General features: G+C 41.6%; 1 protein-coding gene across 1 annotated transcript in view; it reads right to left on the bottom strand.

Moving 5' to 3' along the window:
- CAPN3 (calpain 3) overlaps positions 1-19,763 on the bottom strand; it is a 333,505-nt gene that overhangs the window by 12,382 nt on the left and 301,360 nt on the right. The window contains exons 20-22 of the mRNA XM_069208784.1: positions 14,038-14,106; positions 9,641-9,719; positions 2,318-2,434 (exon numbers count right to left, since the gene is read on the bottom strand). Of these exons, the coding sequence (XP_069064885.1) occupies positions 2,318-2,434; positions 9,641-9,719; positions 14,038-14,106 (265 nt within the window). The remainder of the gene's footprint in view (positions 1-2,317; positions 2,435-9,640; positions 9,720-14,037; positions 14,107-19,763) is intronic.

Here is a 19,763-nt window from a genome sequence, read left to right as displayed (position 1 = left end):
GCTGGACTTTGAACTGACATCCTGGATGCTTGGTGAGGGAACAGGTCATAATGCTGCAGCCTGCAGCTGTATTCAAAGGGCTATAATGTGAGTACGGGGTCATTGCTCCAGATTGCTCTCTGCTATATGGTAGCTTCTTGCACAAGAATGGGAACTTATTGCACAAGAATCACACTGTCTGAAACAGAGAGCGTGTAGCATGTGCTCCCACTCACACTAATGTGGCGTAAACGCCCAACCCGAGGAGCAGGCCCAAACATAACTCAACATAAGGAGTGTTTAAGAAGTCATTAATATTATGACAGTATTATTAAAGGGACCAAATATCAACTGTCATTGACTGAGGTGAGCTAATTGTGTCACTAGACATGGTGAGTCATGGCTAGACTATAGAAGAGTCAAGTTGAAAGGCTAAAACATCCTCAAGGTAATGCAAGGTGCCCAGACTGTCACCAGAATGCATCAATCATCTCAGTAAATGTGCAGCGTGAGCTCAGATTTCATGTTTAAGATTCTCTCATGCTCCAAACAACGTTGCTGTTCTTTAGTACCTCTGAGGAGGGTTTGTGTGTGTTTCAGAAACTCACTGTCTGGGAAACCAACTGAGCCCACCAAATCATTTCACCAGGGTCCCTAAAGTAATCACCATATGATTCATAGGGCCAGAATTTTCAACACCTTGTGCCATCACAAAGCCATGCAAAGTGTTTATAAACTATTTACTTTCAAGCAGAAAAAAAAACGTGCCCTTAATGTATCACAAATAGTGCTTTGCGCTACTTTAAGTCAAGGGCGCACTCCATAGATGGAGATGGGTAGTCCCATGGTACCACCATGTTTTTTTGACAGAAAGTCATATCTATAAGTGTGCCAGACATGGCCTTGAAACAGGCGATAAGTAGGAGAAATGTTTACATTTACCCAAACATTTCAGTCACTGGATCTGTTCTGTAAATCGAAGTGAAATGGTACAAAATGGTCCAAGCACAGGATTATGTACCCGAAAGGTACCCTTCCAGACAGAATCCCGTGCTAGACTGCACACACTCACCTTTGCACTATGCTGCAAACGCGTTTGTGTGGAGCTAGGCAGTGCAGCAGTGCATGGGAGAGAGCATCAGCAGGCTATATTTAGTAATAATAGGTTTGCACTGCACTTTCTCCATATCGAAATGCCGCGCAGCAACTTTGGTTGCTCGAATTTTTCTGTTGAATAAATCTACCCCATAGTTTGATTTCTGCAGACACAGATGGAACAGAAGCAGTGGCCTGGTGGTGAAAGGGTTTTATACAGTGCAAAGTCAATATATCTAAACAGAATCCACACTCGGGTAATTGACCTGCTAGCCATAGTCTGAACAGATAATCTGGTTTCAGTGGATGCTTACCCCCCAGACCTCTGCTGAAATTAAAACTGGTGAGGGCTGTTTGCTGAAAAAAGAAGTATAGTTGGTGATTTGTGTTGGAGTGGTGTTTGCAAGAGAATATGCAGTGTGGTTCTTCTTGGTCTTATATTTTGTATTCCTGTGACGTTGCCAGGTAATAAGGGCCTCATTTACAAGAATCTGACACATCAGCCCCGATGCATCAAATTTTTTGTGCTGCCCTACGATTCCCTAAGGACACACTGGATGCACTGCATTTACAATTCAGAGCTCCAAGGCACACATTTTCACAGATGTGTAAGAAATTCTGACGCATCTGTTGGTGCTAAACTCACGCATTCCTAGACTAGCGTAAAAAAAATGACGCTACTCCAGCAATGAGAGGAGGCCCCATAAAGAAAAACCCTGCGTCAATGCTACGCCTCAGAGCAGGCGGTAAAATTCTGAGGCAGTGAAGTCGCAGAATGACGCAGTGAAATGTTGTAAATTTCACTGCGTCAGTTCTACGTGGCTTTTCCTGTGGAAACGGCTACCCTACATACATTATATCTTTTGCAGGTATAATGTGATGGAAGGGTTTACAAACTGATGCACTGGGCCCAATGCATCAGTCTGTAAACTTGGAGCAGTGTAAAGCACTGCAAGCGCCACCGCTGTGTCAAAAAACAAAAAGACGCAACGGTGGCCCAAAGGTCTTGTAAATGAGTCTCCAAGTGTTGCATTCTAAGTGTTGAAGCTACTTCAGGACTGAGCAATTAACACTGAGTTCCTGGTTGGTCTTATATATCGTATTAAATGAATGCTATTTGAATAAATGCCTTTACTAGTACTTGCCTGCCTCCAGACATCTTCTACCAAGGCTGCAAAAGTACAAACCTGACAAACACAAGAGCACAGATGTAGGAGGAGATGTCTTGGCTACGAAAACTTACTGAACATCCCTTCCAACCTCATGAAGCAGCAGATGAAACTGTCAAAGTCGATGTTCATGTGTCTGTCGGCGTAGCGCATAGTGATGATGTCATAAAGCTGGTTGTTCAAGTGGAACCCTGAGAGCAGAAAGAAAACCAGATGTAAGGGCACTTTCCAGTGGCCACTGCTGTTACTTGTGGATATACAAAGTTTTACTTACAGGGTTCTTTTGAGGTAGCTCATATGTAAACCCCTACCCCAGCATGTGCATGACTGTTCCTGGAGCCTCACCGGCAGACAAGTGCTACTTACATTTGTAGAGTTTCAGGTGCTGGAAAGACTAGAGAGATGGATTCTTTGATGTGCACTCTGAGCATGGTGCGTCATATGCACTCCGCTGAGAAATGCATGTACGGCATAAACGCTTATTTTTTACGGTCATACTTCAGAGTGATGAGTGATATTTAATTATCACTTAGCCCTTTTAAAGTGATCTCATGATAGCATGTGGCATACTAAAAAACACAACTTTTGCAGTGGTTCAAATTGCCCTCCCCATAGTTCGCCTTACCTTACATTAAATGTTGCAAACACACACACACACACACACACTAAGGGTGTTATCTTGCCTTTTCTCTCCAATATCAACAACACAGCCTTCACTATGCCTCAGATCTGTTATGTTGTCTTCCTAATCCAGATGATCGTGCCTTTGTCTATTTTGCACAGTTGTTTTATTTTAAGGCAGGTTCTGCCCTTGCTATCTTTCTCCACTCTCCATACAGCTCGCTTTCTCGCTTCTCACCTATAATCTAAAACTCCATCTGAAGCCACTGGCTTAAGAGTAAGTCAGTTTTACAGCATATGATTAACCCATCAATAGACAAATTAACCCATTAAGAGACAACTTAAGCCATTTATAGACAACTTAACCCATTAATAGACAACGTAACCCATTTATACACAACTTAACCCATTAATAGACAACTTAAACCATTAATAGACAACTTAACCCATTTATAGACAACTTAACCCGTTAATAGACAACCTAACCCATTAATAGACAACTTAACCCGTTAATAGACAACCTAACCCATTTATAGACAACCTAACCCATTTATAGACAACCTAACCCATTTATAGACAACTTAACCCGATCAATGTGAATATATGTTCAGAGTACGGAAGACATTAACACATTTTTTGCTGCTATGTACAAAAACTAAGCTCTTACACTCTAAATCGCTCGTACCACTGTTCAGGCACTTCTCAACTGTACCATGCACTAAAGCACTTACACTTTATTTTAGAAGGGCCAATCTGCTGGTCTTCATGTCGTGGCCAGTTATATCCTGGCTGCCTGGATTGTTACAAGAAGTCTATAGAAAGTTTAGGCTCATGCTATTGTCTAACCCTGTTGCCATTTTTCGGTATAACTGTCAGTGCTGTTAATTTTGATCTGATATAATGAAGCACTGTTACATAAGTGCAGGGGGATTTTTAAACTGACCACAAGATTGTTAAATTAGGGTAGTGTGATCTCGCTCCTCTTCAATGGAAACTTGTGTTACTTTGTAGTTTAAACCTACTACGGAGCACTACATGTAATGTGAAGGTAAACCACAGAAAGTAGTGATTTTAAATGAATGAAAGTGCCGTTTGTCTTGTAAGAGTTTTTTAAGGGATGCATGTGTATTATTGTACTATTAAGTTAGTTCTATTATGGCATATTTATGATAACAATAAAGAACACTGAAATGACTTTTAAAAGGGGTATGACAGCATGAAACAGAGGACTCTGGCAGAAAATCTGTAGAACATGGCATACAGAGTATTTCCTAACACTGTAGAGGACGTTTTGCTCGTGAGAGGAATCCTGGCCAGAAGGCCTTTGATGCCATAGAGGAACCGGTGGCTTAGCACAAAATGATGGGGCCTTCCTGCAAAATGTGATGAGGAGTCCACCATCTCCCTGATCGCACAGGTATTCATTGGTCTTGGGCTCAATGGGGTCCCCTGAAGGGTTGGGGCCCTCTATACTGCAAGTGCCTGCTCGGGAAAGCAGAGTGACTTTTCCAAGTCTTTATCTGCAAGGCATGCAATGGTATGACTTTGTAGGCCCCTTCCAAAACAGCAAATCCTAGATGCCCCCTGCTACACCCCTGAGAGAAACAAAACTCTTAACAGTCTCTACAAGCAATAGTAAACTTACAGCATTGACACAAGTCTATCAGAATGACATTGTGAAACCAAAAACTACATACATAATACAACATTGTTAAAGGACACAGAATATATTGTAGTGCACAACAGCAAAGCCATCTTGATTGTACAGGCTTCTAATGGTTATGTATAAGAATTCAAAAATATAATCTGACATAAATATTGTGGCTTTAAATATCATATTCACAATGAACCCTCTAAAGGATGCGCATTTTATATTATCTTCAATGAAGCCATATTCTTGTTTAAGATATGTAGGGCATGAATCTTTGTCAAGACAATACTTAGGCCACAATATTCTGGTACTATACCCTTCGAGTGCTGCCAATACATGCCCGTGAAGCCACGCTATAGAAGGTTTACGGGCTTATACAAATTATCCTATTAGTGTGCATTTTAATATGGACATATCCCACCGATAAGGCAGCAAAGCCATACCTGCCTAGATCTGGCTCCGGAGGTACATGGTGCTTTAGCTCTCTCGGAAAAGTTCTGGGCAACTGGCTAACACCGAAGGCGGACAAAGCCATACACATCACTACTCTTGCTAGACTTCTGATAAATATATGTATGATTTAGTAGATCAGTGTATTTCGAAATGGGGCTATCCTTTTACTTTTGACTCCTGCCCTCTGACCTTTAGTGTATGTTCCATTCTAGATTTGGTTCGAGCAAACTAGCTCTTACATGTGTACCTATGATAAGTGCAACATGCTTATTCTACTTTGCCTTTAGGAAAGTGCTGCTTGTTTAATGTTTTTTTCCTATTTGCCGCTTGCCAAATACACCATTTATTCCTTTGTTACATCTGTGTTCGAAAATATAAAGTAGCGAGAGTAGATGGTTAACTGTATCCAGGGATACAATGTTATTTGTTTTACAGAATGTTTTGCAGATCACAATATCAGATAATAAACAGTTCTTTTAAATAATATTTTGACATCCAAGAGACGAATTGTATTTCACAAAATGTTTCCTTATTTTTATCTTGATGTCTTGGTTACTCTTCATGTGCAATGCTATGGCTGACATTACAACACAATGTTTTCGTCTAGTGCATATTAGTTACATTTACAAGATTCAGTAAACAAGACAAGGTCTATCACGATATGTGAACAGAAGACATCTTATAGCCTACTAGCTGAAGGCAGATCACCCCAGGGTGACACAGAATAGGTGGAAAACATGGCCTAACAATTTACAGAACAAGGGATGCAATAATCACCATGATTTATTTTTACCTGGATCAATCTTGCAATGCTAAATCATTATAATATTTAATATATATATGTATATATATATCATTATGGGCTCGTGTGTATGTGGCATGTATGGAAACAAAATGCACTTTATTTACAAAAAGATGTGTATACTTAGGATATGCTGCCCCAGATTTACTAATGTTTTGCACCAGGTTTGCATCACGTTTGTAATACAAAGGTGACACATATTGTTATGCTGGGATTTACTATCCAACACAAAGTTTATTTTACTTTGGATAGTTTCCCAAAGTGCAAAGTTGCACTATGCTCTGCTTTGTGTTACTTTGCATATAGGTGGTATTCTATGGGTGCTACATCGGCGTTTCCATTCAACCACTCATGGGTTTTGACGTAAAAACTAGCTACAAACATTCGTAGACAGGAATTTAAACCAAAGTCTATTGCATACTTGTTGCAGGCATAATGAGAAAATATGTTTTAATTCCTTCTCGTTTTGTCTACATTGCATGCATGCTGCATAGTGCAGCACACATACAGAGTAGGAAAAGTGTTGAAGGATAGTTTTTGTACTCAAAGGTTGCCCTTTCAGTACAAAAACTATTCCTTACAGAACGCACACTCCTTTACACGTTGGCACACGGCCGCCCAAGCTGTGCCAGCACAGGTAAATAGCAAGCCATATCTTAGTAGATATGGCGCTGTTCTGTTCTCTCACTTTCACGCAACTCAGCACAGCAACTTTAGTTGTTGCACAGCATTCCGTGAGTTTTCATAAATTTGGGCCTATGTCTGTCATGCCCTAGATCTCAAAACCTGTCTGAAAAATAATGGCAAGCTTGGTTTAGCCTCCAACTTTTAAGGGTCGCTCTTTTCCCTGCAGTAATGCATGCCACAAAAATATTACACTATTAAGTCACACAGGACCTAATGCAAGGGGCCTGTGAAGCTCTAGCAACCTCCTCTGCCTGCAAATTCAAGACACACAGACCAAGAAACAAAACTCTCACAGATCGCGTCAAGGGTGACCTCTACCTGAGCTTGACTGAATCAAGGAGTTCCCATCCACGTTCAATAAGTCCAGTCTTGCTTGGTTTATCTAACTTTAATTCCTCCTCCCCTGTCAGATGGCAGTCTAAAGGCAGGACTGGCAACCATAGAATATGTGACAGAACAACTAGGTCCCAAACAACTATAGCCTAAACCACTGCTGCTAAACAACTAAAAAGTCTCTACAACTGAGTACTGAACAACTAATATATATATATATATATATATATATATATATATATATATATATATATATATATTCTAAACAACTAATAAACCATAAAAAAAACAAAAAGAAAACCTTACCTTAAAAGTAGTTGTTCAGGCAATTGTTATTCAGGCACAATTGTTGTTTAGACAGTAGTTGTTCAGTACTTAGTTGTAGAGACTTTTTAGTTGTTTAGCAGTAGTGGTTCAGGCAAGTAGTGGTTTAGACCTAGTTGTTCAGGATGTTTCCCGCAACCATATATTCATTGTCTCTCTCTTCCCAGTGTGTAGCGGAGCAGAGTGAGTTCCCCCTACTTATTAATAAGAATAGTACTATTTTAGGTGCTAGAGCCCTCCGAAACTCTCTAGTCTGTGGAACATCTGTGGGACCAAAGGCAATGGACTTGGAAGGTTAAAGTTAAGCATCTTTGTACAGCACACTAGACGAGCAAGTGCTCACCCAAGGTAAACCCAAGAAGGTAAGTGCTCCTCTTTCCCCTGCAGCCCACTGAAAGCCTGGAAATGTGGCGGAGATCCAAAAAACACCTTTAGGAAGAGATGGAGAAAGCATCTCTGGAACCCTGAATCTAAATCGAGCTGATCCTGCAGTTCTTGGCCTCTTAGTACAGTACACGGTGCGGATTTTATTATCCACCATCAAAGCTGATCTCTACCCACATTTGCACATTTTCAGAGTTGTTGGTGGAAATAGGTAGCCACTAAGCACATGAGGTCAGGAAAAATACAGTACAAGTGGGAGGACTATGACTGATCAAATAAGGATTGAACAACTGATTTTTGATAGCTTTCCTGAATTTGCGGATAGCAGGTTTGTATTTGAGAGACAAGCAACTGGCAGCTTGTTTCACAATTTTGTGCCAAAAGCACTACAGGATTTACCTCCCCTGGACAATATTCTGCATTATGGGACAGTCGGCAACAATTGATAATATATTTTTAGAAGGTGGTTATACTGGTTTAATTTCACTGATGATTTATATAGTTTTGACATATAGTAGACTTTATGAACCAGGCAAAGTGCCATTTTCCCACAGACAAAAGTGTGTGTAGTCTGATGTTGGATACATTTTCTTCGGGCAAAGGGTCAGGCATGCAGGCGCATTTTGAATATGCTGTAGTTTATTCCTGTTGACTTTTCATACAACCAAGATAATCTACATTACGATGTAATGTAGCATGAATAAACATACTAGGTATCATGATCTTCAACAGGAAGGTGAGTAATGTTAACATCAGGATTAGCATCTATACAGATAGAAGAAACAATATTTGGAAATAGCCCCCCCCCCACCTGCTGGTCGAAGAATAGCTTGTGATTTAAGAGAAAGCCAAGATTTTCTTTACCAACAATATTGATTCAGGGCGCTCTCCCATATTTAGAGGCCAAGTTAAGGCCTCCAGCAAGTTTCATGGTGAGATAATAGCAGTTCAGTTTGGAGGGTGTTAGACAGAAATAATTTGGCCCACCTATTTTATGATGAGGTCTAATGTCTTAAGGAGTAACAGGGTGCCTTGACAGCATCCTTGGGTATGTTAATAAGAAGTTGAGTATGGTCTGCATATAATGCAAAGATTACTCCAGCCTTCCTCAGAAGCGCTAGTAGGAACTCATATACATAAAAAGAAGGTGGCAGTGCTGCATCTTGCGGGATACCTCAAGGCATCGGTTTCCTGGCAGAAAGTAACTGGTTGCACTGTCATAGAGCTTCTGACAGGAAAGACTTGAAGCTTCTTAAAACTGTCCCTCCAATGTTAAGGTCAGATAGACAGAAGAGCAACTTGTCATGTCCAACTATGTCGAAGGCCAAAGACAGATCCAACAGGAGCAGGGCCCCGATGTCGCTGCAGTGTCCCTGCAGTCACATGTCATCTATGATGGACAAAAGCTTTGTGCCAAGCCCGGATTGATTCTAACTTGTAAGGGGGTCTAAAGTTCTAGAGTTGTACAGTAACTGTGCTTTCAACAACTTTTGAGATCTAAGGCAGGACAGACATAGGGCGAAAAGTTGTCAGATTCGTAACTGTTGAGGAAGTGTGGTTTTTGTGTCATCAGAATAGATCTTCTTCCAACTACTTTTCCAAAAGGTGCTCCTGGGCTGTGTCTGCTTTGTGCACAGGGGTAAACCATTTACACATTTGCTCTGTCTTCATGAGCAGTCTCTGAGTAGATCAGCTCTAGGTTTTTTTAGCACAGGTTTCAGCTGACATAGGGGTTTTTATAACATGCCAATAAAATGCAAGTAAAATCGGATTCTCTCACTGTAAAATGACATGTCCTCATTTTAATACTCTATTGCGACATTGGTAACTTAACTTCTGTTCTTGCAGTCTCAATAATGGCCTCCAGAAACAAAAACAAAAGACCTAAACGTAGACATAGGACAGATATGGAATATCTCTAAATAGACACATGACAGCATACAAGAATAAAATAGGAAGCGATTGGGTGGATGAAGAGAAGATCAAAAAAGGAAACTACATGGAATGAAGAGCGAAATAAGAAGCAGAGATGCAACAACATGGAAGTTCAGAAAAATGTGCAGGACAGCTAACAAAGACAGATTAACAAAAAACAGGAACAAATAAATCATATGTTTATCACTTCACCTCACAGAACATTACCTCCTTCATTTACAGCATTGCGCATCTCATAGCTATTGATGGTTCCTGAATGATCAGCGTCATAGCGTGCAAAGATTTTCTGCAAGAAAAAGGATTATTGGTCAATTTGCATTTTGAAAACATGACTCATTAATGTTAATCAATACAGAAACAAGCTAAGATTCTGTCTGGAGTGCTAGCACATCTGGATGAAGTGAATACTGGAGAACAGGACCGTAACTGCAGCAAGGGTGGCAGCTTCTGGCTGAGACACTGGTTGTTGGATCTGAACAACCCGGTCTAGGGAGGACCTGGCCTGGCAGTTCGAGCTGGAGTGTTACCATGGGGAGCAGGGCCAAGGCTGATTTGCATATGGCTGGGTCCAAACTGGAATGGCATGGCAAGCAAAATAACGATGGATTAAACCCAGATCTGTGACTGGGGTGAATGTTTGACAATGTTCGACAATCTGTCCATTTTGTATTGCGTTTTCACTCTAAGTGGGAAGGGTATGAACAGATGTGGGTCCCGAACTTGCTACGTCACTGGTTTCAAGCTAGCCTGGCTGATGTAGGGGTGTAGCTTAATGGGGGGTTTTGTGGTGTTATACCCCCCTAATAAATGTATTACCTGATAAATAGTTAGGTGTAGGGGCTTTGAATCAGGTATGTCTGTTGGATTTCACCAGGAATGTTTACATACAACCAGGCAAAAAGCACACACACGCTCTCCCTCTGTTTTGGAAGTCCTAAAAATGTTGGTTATTTTACAAAATATGATGTTTTCTCTCACTTAGTACTCCCACCAGTCCACAATCCTCCCCATTTCCACTGCCCCTTAGGCCCCTCTCATGCACCCTGCTTGTCGTATAATGTATTTTAACATGATATGCAAGCATGGTTGTAGGGAAATCTGAAGCTCATCCCACCCCACCCCAAATCTTACTGACCAACTATGCCCCTGGGCTGATGAGGGGTGATACTCTGAAACTGGTTCCAGGATGATTGCTTGTTTTCTGGTCCAGGGAGGAATTGGCCTGGCAGTTCGGGCTGGACTGTTCCCTTGGGGAGCATGGTGAAGGCAGATCTGCATATGGCTAGGTGCAAACTGGAATAGCGTGGAAAGCAAAATAACAATGGACTAAACCCAGATCTGTGGCTGGGGGTGAATGTGTGACAATGTTCAACATTCTGTCCATCATCTTTTTGTGCTGCAATTTCACCCTAAGTTGGACGGTATGTCCAGATGTGGGTCCTGTGCTTGCTATGCAACCTGTTCCAATCTAGCCTGGCTGATGAGGAATGAAACTTGAAACGGATTCCAAGATGCTTGTTTCCCAGTCCAGAGAGTACCTGGCCTATCAGTTTGCATTCTGCAGGACACATCAAAGGAGGAAATTGCCTCAATTGATTGTTTTTGTGGAGCAAGGTGTCCCTTCCTGCACAAAAATCATTCCCACAACGCAGGCATGTTGCACCATGGTGCAAAGCTGCCTGTGTTGGTGCATGGCTGCAATTTGTGCCCCAGCGCCAGGGGGGAGGAAAGAAATCCACCTCAACTTGTAGATATGGTGCATTTCTACCCTTTCCCGATGGTAGGGCAGCACACCAATGCACTTGCTGTGCTGCGCCATAGGGCTTGTAAATATGTCCCTTGGTATCTTTGAGGGCACCAGAGAGAAGCAGGACTGAAGAGTACAACATCTCCTTCTACACTGCAGCTATCAAGGGAATATGGTAGTGCTCTGTGTGAACTGTCATCTGCATTCTTCCCCGGTGTTTTCTTTGCCAATGTCGAGTCTGTGATTGTGGTGAAACAGGGAAGTTGCCCAAGGGATAGAATTGGGAAGATCTGTAGTAGGGATCACCAGCTGGGGTGGTCTTACTTGAGCATATGGCACTGTTTTGTTCCACGCCATAAGATGCACTGCATACAGTAAACATGTGGCATACACACTAACCTAGATGACATTCCTAATTCAGTAACATGCATGGTACTTCTGTGGTGGGCAGACATGAAAAACTACACTGCTCTCTATCTGCTAGAGTGATTGTATAATGCAGAAATATCTGCTACACATGATATTGAACATGTTTATAATTCTGTTTGTTATAAACAGCATCATAGTACCTTGACTTGTGAGACATCAATTAGAGGCAAGGTGAGATGTTGGCAAGGCAACCTAGGGCAGACTGATGGAAGGCTTGCACTACTTTGGTGCACTGTAGTGGGTGTCAGATGGGCTGTGATAGTCACTGGGAAGCTCAGGTATGTCAAGTTAGCAGACTAGTGCAGGGCTGGTATGGGATGCTGAAAGGTGGGTGTGATCTTCCCAAGGGTGATCATCCCAGAGAGTGATGTAGGCTTCTGGTAAGTCAAAGTCAGATATAAGGAACAGGGGCAGGCTTTTCAACAGTTTGTGTGATCTGGTAGAAGGCTTATAGCTTGGTATGGAGTTATTTCAGGTTGGGGAGGGTTTTAGAAAGGTGTAAGTTCCCTCGTAGCAGGACGGAGTGGCCTTCTGGCTGGCTGAGGTGGTGCATTATGGGTAAGTGGGAGATCCTGGTGGGCTAAGGATGGCTCCTTCCTAGCTTGGACAACCACCAACTCAGCTGGCTGGGTCTTTTAGGACTGATCAAGCCCTGTGATGGGCCGAGACAAGCTCCTAGCTAGAACTGCTTGCTTATTATAAGCTGGCAGAGCAGTATCCTTATAGACTACTCCATGTTCCATGTGTGCTAGGCCAGCACTAAGCAGGCTTATCTCATATTTTTCCAGACCATTTCCAGACTCATAATTCAGGATTTTGGGAAAATGCTTGCCTAAATAAATTGAAAGACACTGACTTTAAACTCTAAATAATAAACTTTGTTACATGTTACAGTACAGGGCAAATGCAGGCAGACGAGGGGTAATTCAATCTCTTCTTAAAAGGCAGGGAAGCGCCAACTGTTTTGGACTATATGATGAAATGGGTTATACAACATGATTTCAAAGTTGGGTGTAAGAAGACAAGATCTTGATTAAAAAGACTGGTCAGCTTGCCTGTTAAGAGGTTAGAGTGCCTCATTAATTGATCTTCCTGGTCCTTTTCTCACAGGAGTTAATCGGGTGGTTTAGTGCAAAGGTTTGCAAGCATTCAATAAAGAGACTTCATTTTGGCACGGCCTAACCAAGTCAAAGGAACCACTGTAAATAATGTTGTTAAATTTCTATTTTGTACCGGGGGGCTGGAATGCGCTATTTCAAGTCTAGATCACCCATACAAAAAAAAAATCAAGGGATGGTTTAGGGATTGAGGGATAGAAAGGCTAGCATTTCCATCTGCAAAGCTAAAATTGACATTTTCAATAGGTGCAACCAGACATCCCAGTTTGGAAGTACCTATAACCGTGAAGCAAAAGCCACCTATCTTTTTTTTCTTTTTCCGTAACAATTTTGCAGTGCACTGTTTTTTAAAACATCAACAGTCATACTAGTGTTAAAGAAGCAGGAAACATGCACATGCTTGCTATCCTGAGCTGTTTCCTGCAACCTTTACCATTGCACTTTTTCCTCACTGGATACCCGAAACCACAATCTCTTGATCCACACCTAGCTGTCTGCATTTGCAAGATTTGCAGAAAATCATCACATCTTCCCCTTTATTGACATTGCTACATTTGTAGATCTCCTAGCTCCTTATTTCAACTACTGAAGAAGACAATTTCCAAGTAGGTTTCTATTTGTAAAGGTCACTTTTCCTTTGCAGCTGAGTCTGCAGCACCAGACTCAGTTTACATTTTTACTCTGGTCATACTAAAAAAGATACTTAGTAGCAGAAGCTTTTCTAACATTTTCCCATTTCCATTAGATTGCCAGTGTGGTTCCTTCATCCTACTTTGTCAAGGATTAGCGGCATCATCTCTATTTGAAAATGGTGATATAACCTGATTTTCACGATTTTAAATCCTTTCAAGTGGCGAATAGTGAACACGTGATTATCATGCTTATGTTACAGGGTTTACTTTTCACTTTTAATAAATTTAAAATGTCTATTTTATTTTTAATGTTTACTGCACTGTGTGTTTTGGACCTTAAAGTATTTTCTAAACGGTAGTGCTTTTTGAACCATTGACAACTACACCGCTAGCTCTTGTTTGAGAGTAAATCTTGGGAAATTCTGGATCTTATGCAAAGGTAGAGCACCAGTGCTTCCAAGAAGTCTTTGTCGGCCTATGTGGGGATTTACATGCAAGGGTGTGTGAGAGCTCAGTTAAAACACTTACAATATGTATCAAGTCATTTACCTCTGGGACAGCTTGTACACAGTTTTTTGTCCTCTTTCCACATTTTTCATTCCAACAGAAGACCAAGCTATCGCATGAATACCCTGAACATGACCTAGCAGTAGAGTGGGATGCATCGTAAAACGTTACCTGCCATTGCTTGAGCTTTTTCCAGAGGTGGTGGAACTCCTGCAGGTTTAGCTTCCCAGTACCATCTGTCTGTGGCAGGATTAGGTTAAGGAGGAAGTTAACATAATAAACATAATTTCCAAGATTCATACTGAACAGACAACAATGTAATCCTGGATAAATCTATGCTCTAGTCCAATAATATTATTTGCTGATAATGTTCCCCAGTTCACTATTTTGACTTTGAAAACAACCATTTCAGAATTAGGAATATCCAGCAGAAGTGGAAAGGAAGCATGTGGCAGACTTACGGAATAAGTACATTGGAGGTGCAGGGATGGGGAAGAAGAATACATGAAATATCTTAATAGTATGTGTGAGATGGCCAGTCAAATGAGTGGCTAAAGGGATCATTTATTAATTTCTCTGGTGTTGAAGATGTTTATCAAGGTTCGGTAGAGACAGTCTCAGAGTCTCTAGAAAGTTGCTGCTGGCAGCCAGGTTGTAGTGGTTTACCTTTCTGGTCTCGTTGTCAGTGTTGCAAGATTGCTTGAATTTATGAATCAGTGTTTTCTGCAGATTGTAGTCTACATTTGCCCATATGGAACCAATTAACTAACTCATGCTAAATTTTATTTGTAAAAGGAAAGTCAAGAATTGGAAACATAATGCAGACAAGGGGTGATCCAGCACCCATTTTCTGTGAAGTCCATGGAGATTCTGTCTAAATTCCTCTTGACCACGACTGATGGGGTGCTTTGTGGGTTAATCACAGGGTTTTGAAATTTAGGCATGCATTCACTAGCAGCCAAATTACTTTTTCAATTCTGGTTTTAAGTTTCCAAAGTTTTGAGATTGGACATTAGGTATTAAAATAATGTTCAACTATATGTGTGTGAGCATATATATGCATTGAAAACCCCAAAGATTAGAATTATATTATAGTTAGGTATTGAGGCCGTTAGAGTATTACGGTACTGTGTTGGACCTGGCCCTTTTTGCAGGGTCATCCCCAAACTTGTTGCCTCCTTCCTCCTATTTTTTCTGACCTCTTGCTGTTGGCTCTAGGACTCTGAGCACTTTATCACTGCTAAACAGTGCTAAAGTGCAGGTGCTCTCCCTTCTATGGTTGGTATGATTGGCTTACACCTAACTGGCACATTTACGGTGGTATCCCTATACCCAGGGTCTGTTAATTAAATGCTACGAATGGGCCAGCAGCCCTGCTTGCGCCACCCACAGAAGTAGCCTTTCAAACCTGTCTCAGGCCTCCTAGCACAGGGTCTGCATGCTCAGTTTACTGCCACAGGGACCTGGCATCTAACTTTAATAGCCAAGCCCAGAACTCCCCTTTTACTACATGTAAGTCACCCCTAAGGTAGGCCTTAGCTAGCCCTATGGGCAGGGTGCTATTTATATAGAAGGCAGGACCTGTGCCTGGTTGTGGGGCCTGTTGTGGTAGTGACAAACAGCCTATTTGGTTTCTCACTGCTGTGAATGCTGCCTTGCTCATAGGATTGCATTGGAAATGCCCTGCCTTATGTCTAGGGGGTACTGCCTGATTTATGAGGGGTAGCGTAGGCATGTTTGATATGGTTGTAATGGTAGTGAGAAATGCTGAAGGAAGAAAAAGCTCTATTGACCCTATGTTTTAAAAACACCCTCAGGACCAAATGTGCAGATATACCTAAATGTTTTACTTCTTCAAGTCCAACCTGAGCATCTCTTTAAGCACTAATTGACTGAACATAGCTAGACACATTTACACCAAACTACAAACGCACACAAGTTTTAACAATTTGCAATTTTGTGTAATTTCATTCAGTCTTTTTCTGTATTGGAGAGCAGAAATCAAATGGAAATCACCAGTATGGGATCCCCTCTCCCTTTTTCTTGGTCCCTGCTTGACAAATTGGTGCAAAACGTTCCTTGAAAGATTATGAGCTTGTTTTTACAGTTTTGTGAAGGTCTGTCAAACTGTGCCAAAGTTATCAGCAAAAAAATGCTCTTCCTATGGAAACATACACATTTACACACATATATGGAAAATGTCACTTACCCAGTGTACATCTGTTCGTGGCATGTTGCACTGCAGATTCACATGCTGCGCACTGGAACAGTCTAGTGTTGGGCTTGGAGTGTTACAAGTTGTTTTTCTTCGAAGATGTCTTTTCGAGTCACGGGATCGAGTGACTCCTCCCTTTCGGCTCCATTGCGCATGGGCGTCGACTCCATCTTAGATTGTTTTCCCCGCAGAGGGTGAGGTAGAAGTTGTTAAAGTAAGGATACTAGAGGTGCCCATGCAACGGAGTAAATGTGTATGTACAAAGAGTATTAAATCAAAATTATTTACATATATACAATTTCAATTCAACTAAAACGGCTACAGGCTCCCAGGGAGGAGGGTGGGTGCATATGAATCTGCAGCGCAACATGCCACGAACAGATGTACACTGCGTAAGTGACATTTTCCGGTCGATGGCATGTGTAGCTGCAGATACACATGCTGTGCATAGACTACAAAGCAGTAATCTCCCCAAAAGCGGTGGTTACCCTGTAGGAGTTGAAGTTGTCTGAAATAATGTTCTTAGTACAGCCTGTCCTACTGTGGCTTGTTGTGTTGCTAACACATCTACACCGTAATGCTTAGTGAATGTATGAGGCGTAGACCAAGTGGCTGCCTTACAAATTTCTGTCATTGGTATATTACAAAGAAAAGCCATTGTGGCGCCTTTCGTTCTAGTGGAGTGTGCTCTTGGAGTAATGGGTAATTCTCTTTTAGCTTTTAGGTAGCAGGTTTGTATGCATTTAACAATCCATCTGGCAATGCCCTGTTTGTATATGGGGTTACCTGCATGTGGTTTTTGGAATGCTACGAACAATTGTTTTGTTTTTCGAAACTGTTTTGTTCTGTCAATGTAATACATTAGAGCTCTTTTAATGTCTAACATATGTAATGCCCTTTCTGCTACTGAGTCTGGCTGTGGGAAGAAGACTGGGAGTTCTACCGTTTGATTTAGATGAAACAGTGATATGTCTTTTGGTAAGAATTGTCGATTTGTACGGAGAACCACCTTATGTTTATGTATATGTATAAAGGGTTCTTGAATAGTAAACGCCTGTATTTCGCTGACTCGTCTAAGTGAAGTGATGGGTATTGGAAAGGCTACTTTCCAAGTTAAAAATTGGATATAACAAGAATGCATGGGTTCAAATGGTGGGCCCATGAGTCGTGTTAACACAATATTAAGATTCCACAAAGGCACTGGTGGTGTCCTTGGGGGTATGATTCTTTTTAGTCCTTCCTTAAAGGCTTTAATAACTGGAATTCTAAAAAAGGATTATGTATGTTTAATCTGCAGATAAGCAGATATTGCAGTGAGATGTATTTTAATGGAAGTGAAGGCTAGATTGGATTTTTGTATGTGTAGTAAGTAACTTACAATGTTTTGTGTGGCGGCGTCTAATGGCGTAATCTATTAGCCTGGCAGTAACAAACAAATCTTTTCCATTTGTTAGCGTAACAATGTCTGGTTGTGGGGTTTCTTACTTGTTTAATGACCTCCATACATTCTTTAGAAAGGTTTAGATATCCAAATTCTAAGACTTCAGGAGCCAGATTGCTAGGTTAAGCGATGCTGGATTCGGGTGTCTGATTTGTTGTTTGTGTTGTGTTAACAGATCTGGTCTGTTTGGTAGTTTGATGTGGGGTACCACAGATAGGTCCAACAGTGTGGTGTACCACGGTTGGCAAGCGCACGTTGGTGCTATAAGTATTAGTTTGAGTTTGTTTTGACTTAGTTTGTTGACCACATAAGGAAAGAGCGGGAGGAGGGAAAAGCGTAAGCAAATATCCCTGACCAGCTTATCCATAGAGCATTGCCCTTGGACTGAGGGTGTGGGTACCTGGACGCGAAGTTTTGGCATTTTGCGTTTTCTTTAGTTGTAAATAGATCTATGTTTGGTGTCCCCCAGCGGTAGTAGTGGTCTTGTAGAATCTGATGATGTATTTCCCATTCGTGAGTCTGCTGTTGATCTCAACTGAGATTGTCGGCCAAGTGATTTTGAATGCCTGGTATGTATTGTGCTTTCAGGCGAATGCTGCTGTGAATTGCCCAATGCCAAATTTTTTGTGCTAAGAGACACAGCTGTGACGAGTGTGTCCCCCCCAGTTTGTTTAGATAATACATTGTTGTCATATTGTCTGTTTTGACAAGAATGTGTTTGTGGGCTAGAAGTGGTTGAAACGCTTTTAATGCTAGAAATACCGCTAGCAGTTCCAAGTGATTTATGTGAAGTAGTTTTTGTTGATTGTCCCATTGACCTTGTATGCTGTGATTGTTGAGGTGTGCTCCCCACCCAATCATGGAAGCGTCTGTTGTGATAATGATGTGAGGTACTGGGTCTTGAAAAGGTGCCCTTTGTTTTAATTTACAGGGTTCCACCATTGAAGCGAAGAGTGTGTTTGGCGGTCTTTCAACACTAGATCTTGGAGTTGACCATGTGCCTGCGTCCATTGTTTTGCTAGGCACTGCTGTAAGGGCTGCATGTGTAGTCTTGCGTTTGGGACAATAGCTATGCATGAGGAGATCATGCCTAATAGTTTCATCACTAACCTTACTGTGTATTGTTGGGTTGGTTGCATGCCTGATCTTACATTTTGGAACGACTGAACTCATTGTGGACTTGGAGTGGCAATTGCTTTTTGTGTGTTGAGTGTAGCTCCCAAGTATTGTTGTATGTGGGATGGTTGTAGATGTGATTTTTGGTAATTTATAGAAAACCCTAGCTTGTGTAGAGTATCTATGACATATTGCGTTTGAAACTGACATTGTTGCTGAATGTTGGCTTTTATTAGCCAATCGTCTAAATATGGGAATACGTGCATGTGCTGTCTCCTTATATGAGCTGCTACTACGGCTAGGCATTTTGTAAATACTCTGGGGGCTGTTGTTATTCCGAACGGTAGCACTTTGAATTGATAATGTTTGCCTTGTATTACAAACCTGAGGTATTTCCTGTGAGATGGATGGATGGGTATGTGGAAATACGCATCCTTGAGATCCAGTGTTGTCATGTATTCCCCTTTTTTTAGAAAGGGAACTACATCCTGAAGTGTTACCATGTGGAAATGATCTGATCTGATGAAGAGATTCAGTGTTCTGAGACCTAAGATAGGCCTTAATGTTTTGTCCTTTTTTGGAATAAGTAAATACAGGGAGTAAATGCCTGTTCCTTTCTGGTGATAGGGTACTAGCTCTATGGCTTGTTTTTGTAGCAGTGCTTGGACCTCTATATGTAATAGGTCTAAGTGTTGTGGAGACAATCTGTGTGGTTTTGGTGGAACATCCGAAGGGAATGTTGTGAATTCTATGCAATAACCATGTTGGATAATTGATAGGACCCACGTGTCTGTGGTAATGTGTGTCCAATTGTGGTAGTATTTGGTTAGCCTCCCCCCACTGGTGACAAGTGTTGGGGTAGTGTGACATTGAAGTCACTGTTTGCTAGGACTTGGTTTGGTGGGCTGGAATTTCCCTCTTCCCCTTGGGAATTGTCCTCTATAGGAACCACGAAACCCCCCTCTTTATTGTGACTGGTAGGTGGGTTTTGTTTGGGAGGTGGATGATTCAGATGTCTGTTGTCGAAACCCCCCTCTAAATTGTGGTTTCCTAAAAGTGCCTCTGTATTGTGGGGAGTAGAGCGCGCCCATGGCTTTGGCCGTGTCTCTGTCTTTTTTCATCTTC

Source organism: Pleurodeles waltl, chromosome 9, assembly GCF_031143425.1.
Source record: "Pleurodeles waltl isolate 20211129_DDA chromosome 9, aPleWal1.hap1.20221129, whole genome shotgun sequence".
Classification (NCBI taxonomy): Eukaryota; Metazoa; Chordata; class Amphibia; order Caudata; family Salamandridae; genus Pleurodeles; species Pleurodeles waltl.
The sequence above is the reverse complement of the archived record's forward strand: the minus strand, read 5'-3'. Positions and strand labels throughout refer to the sequence as shown.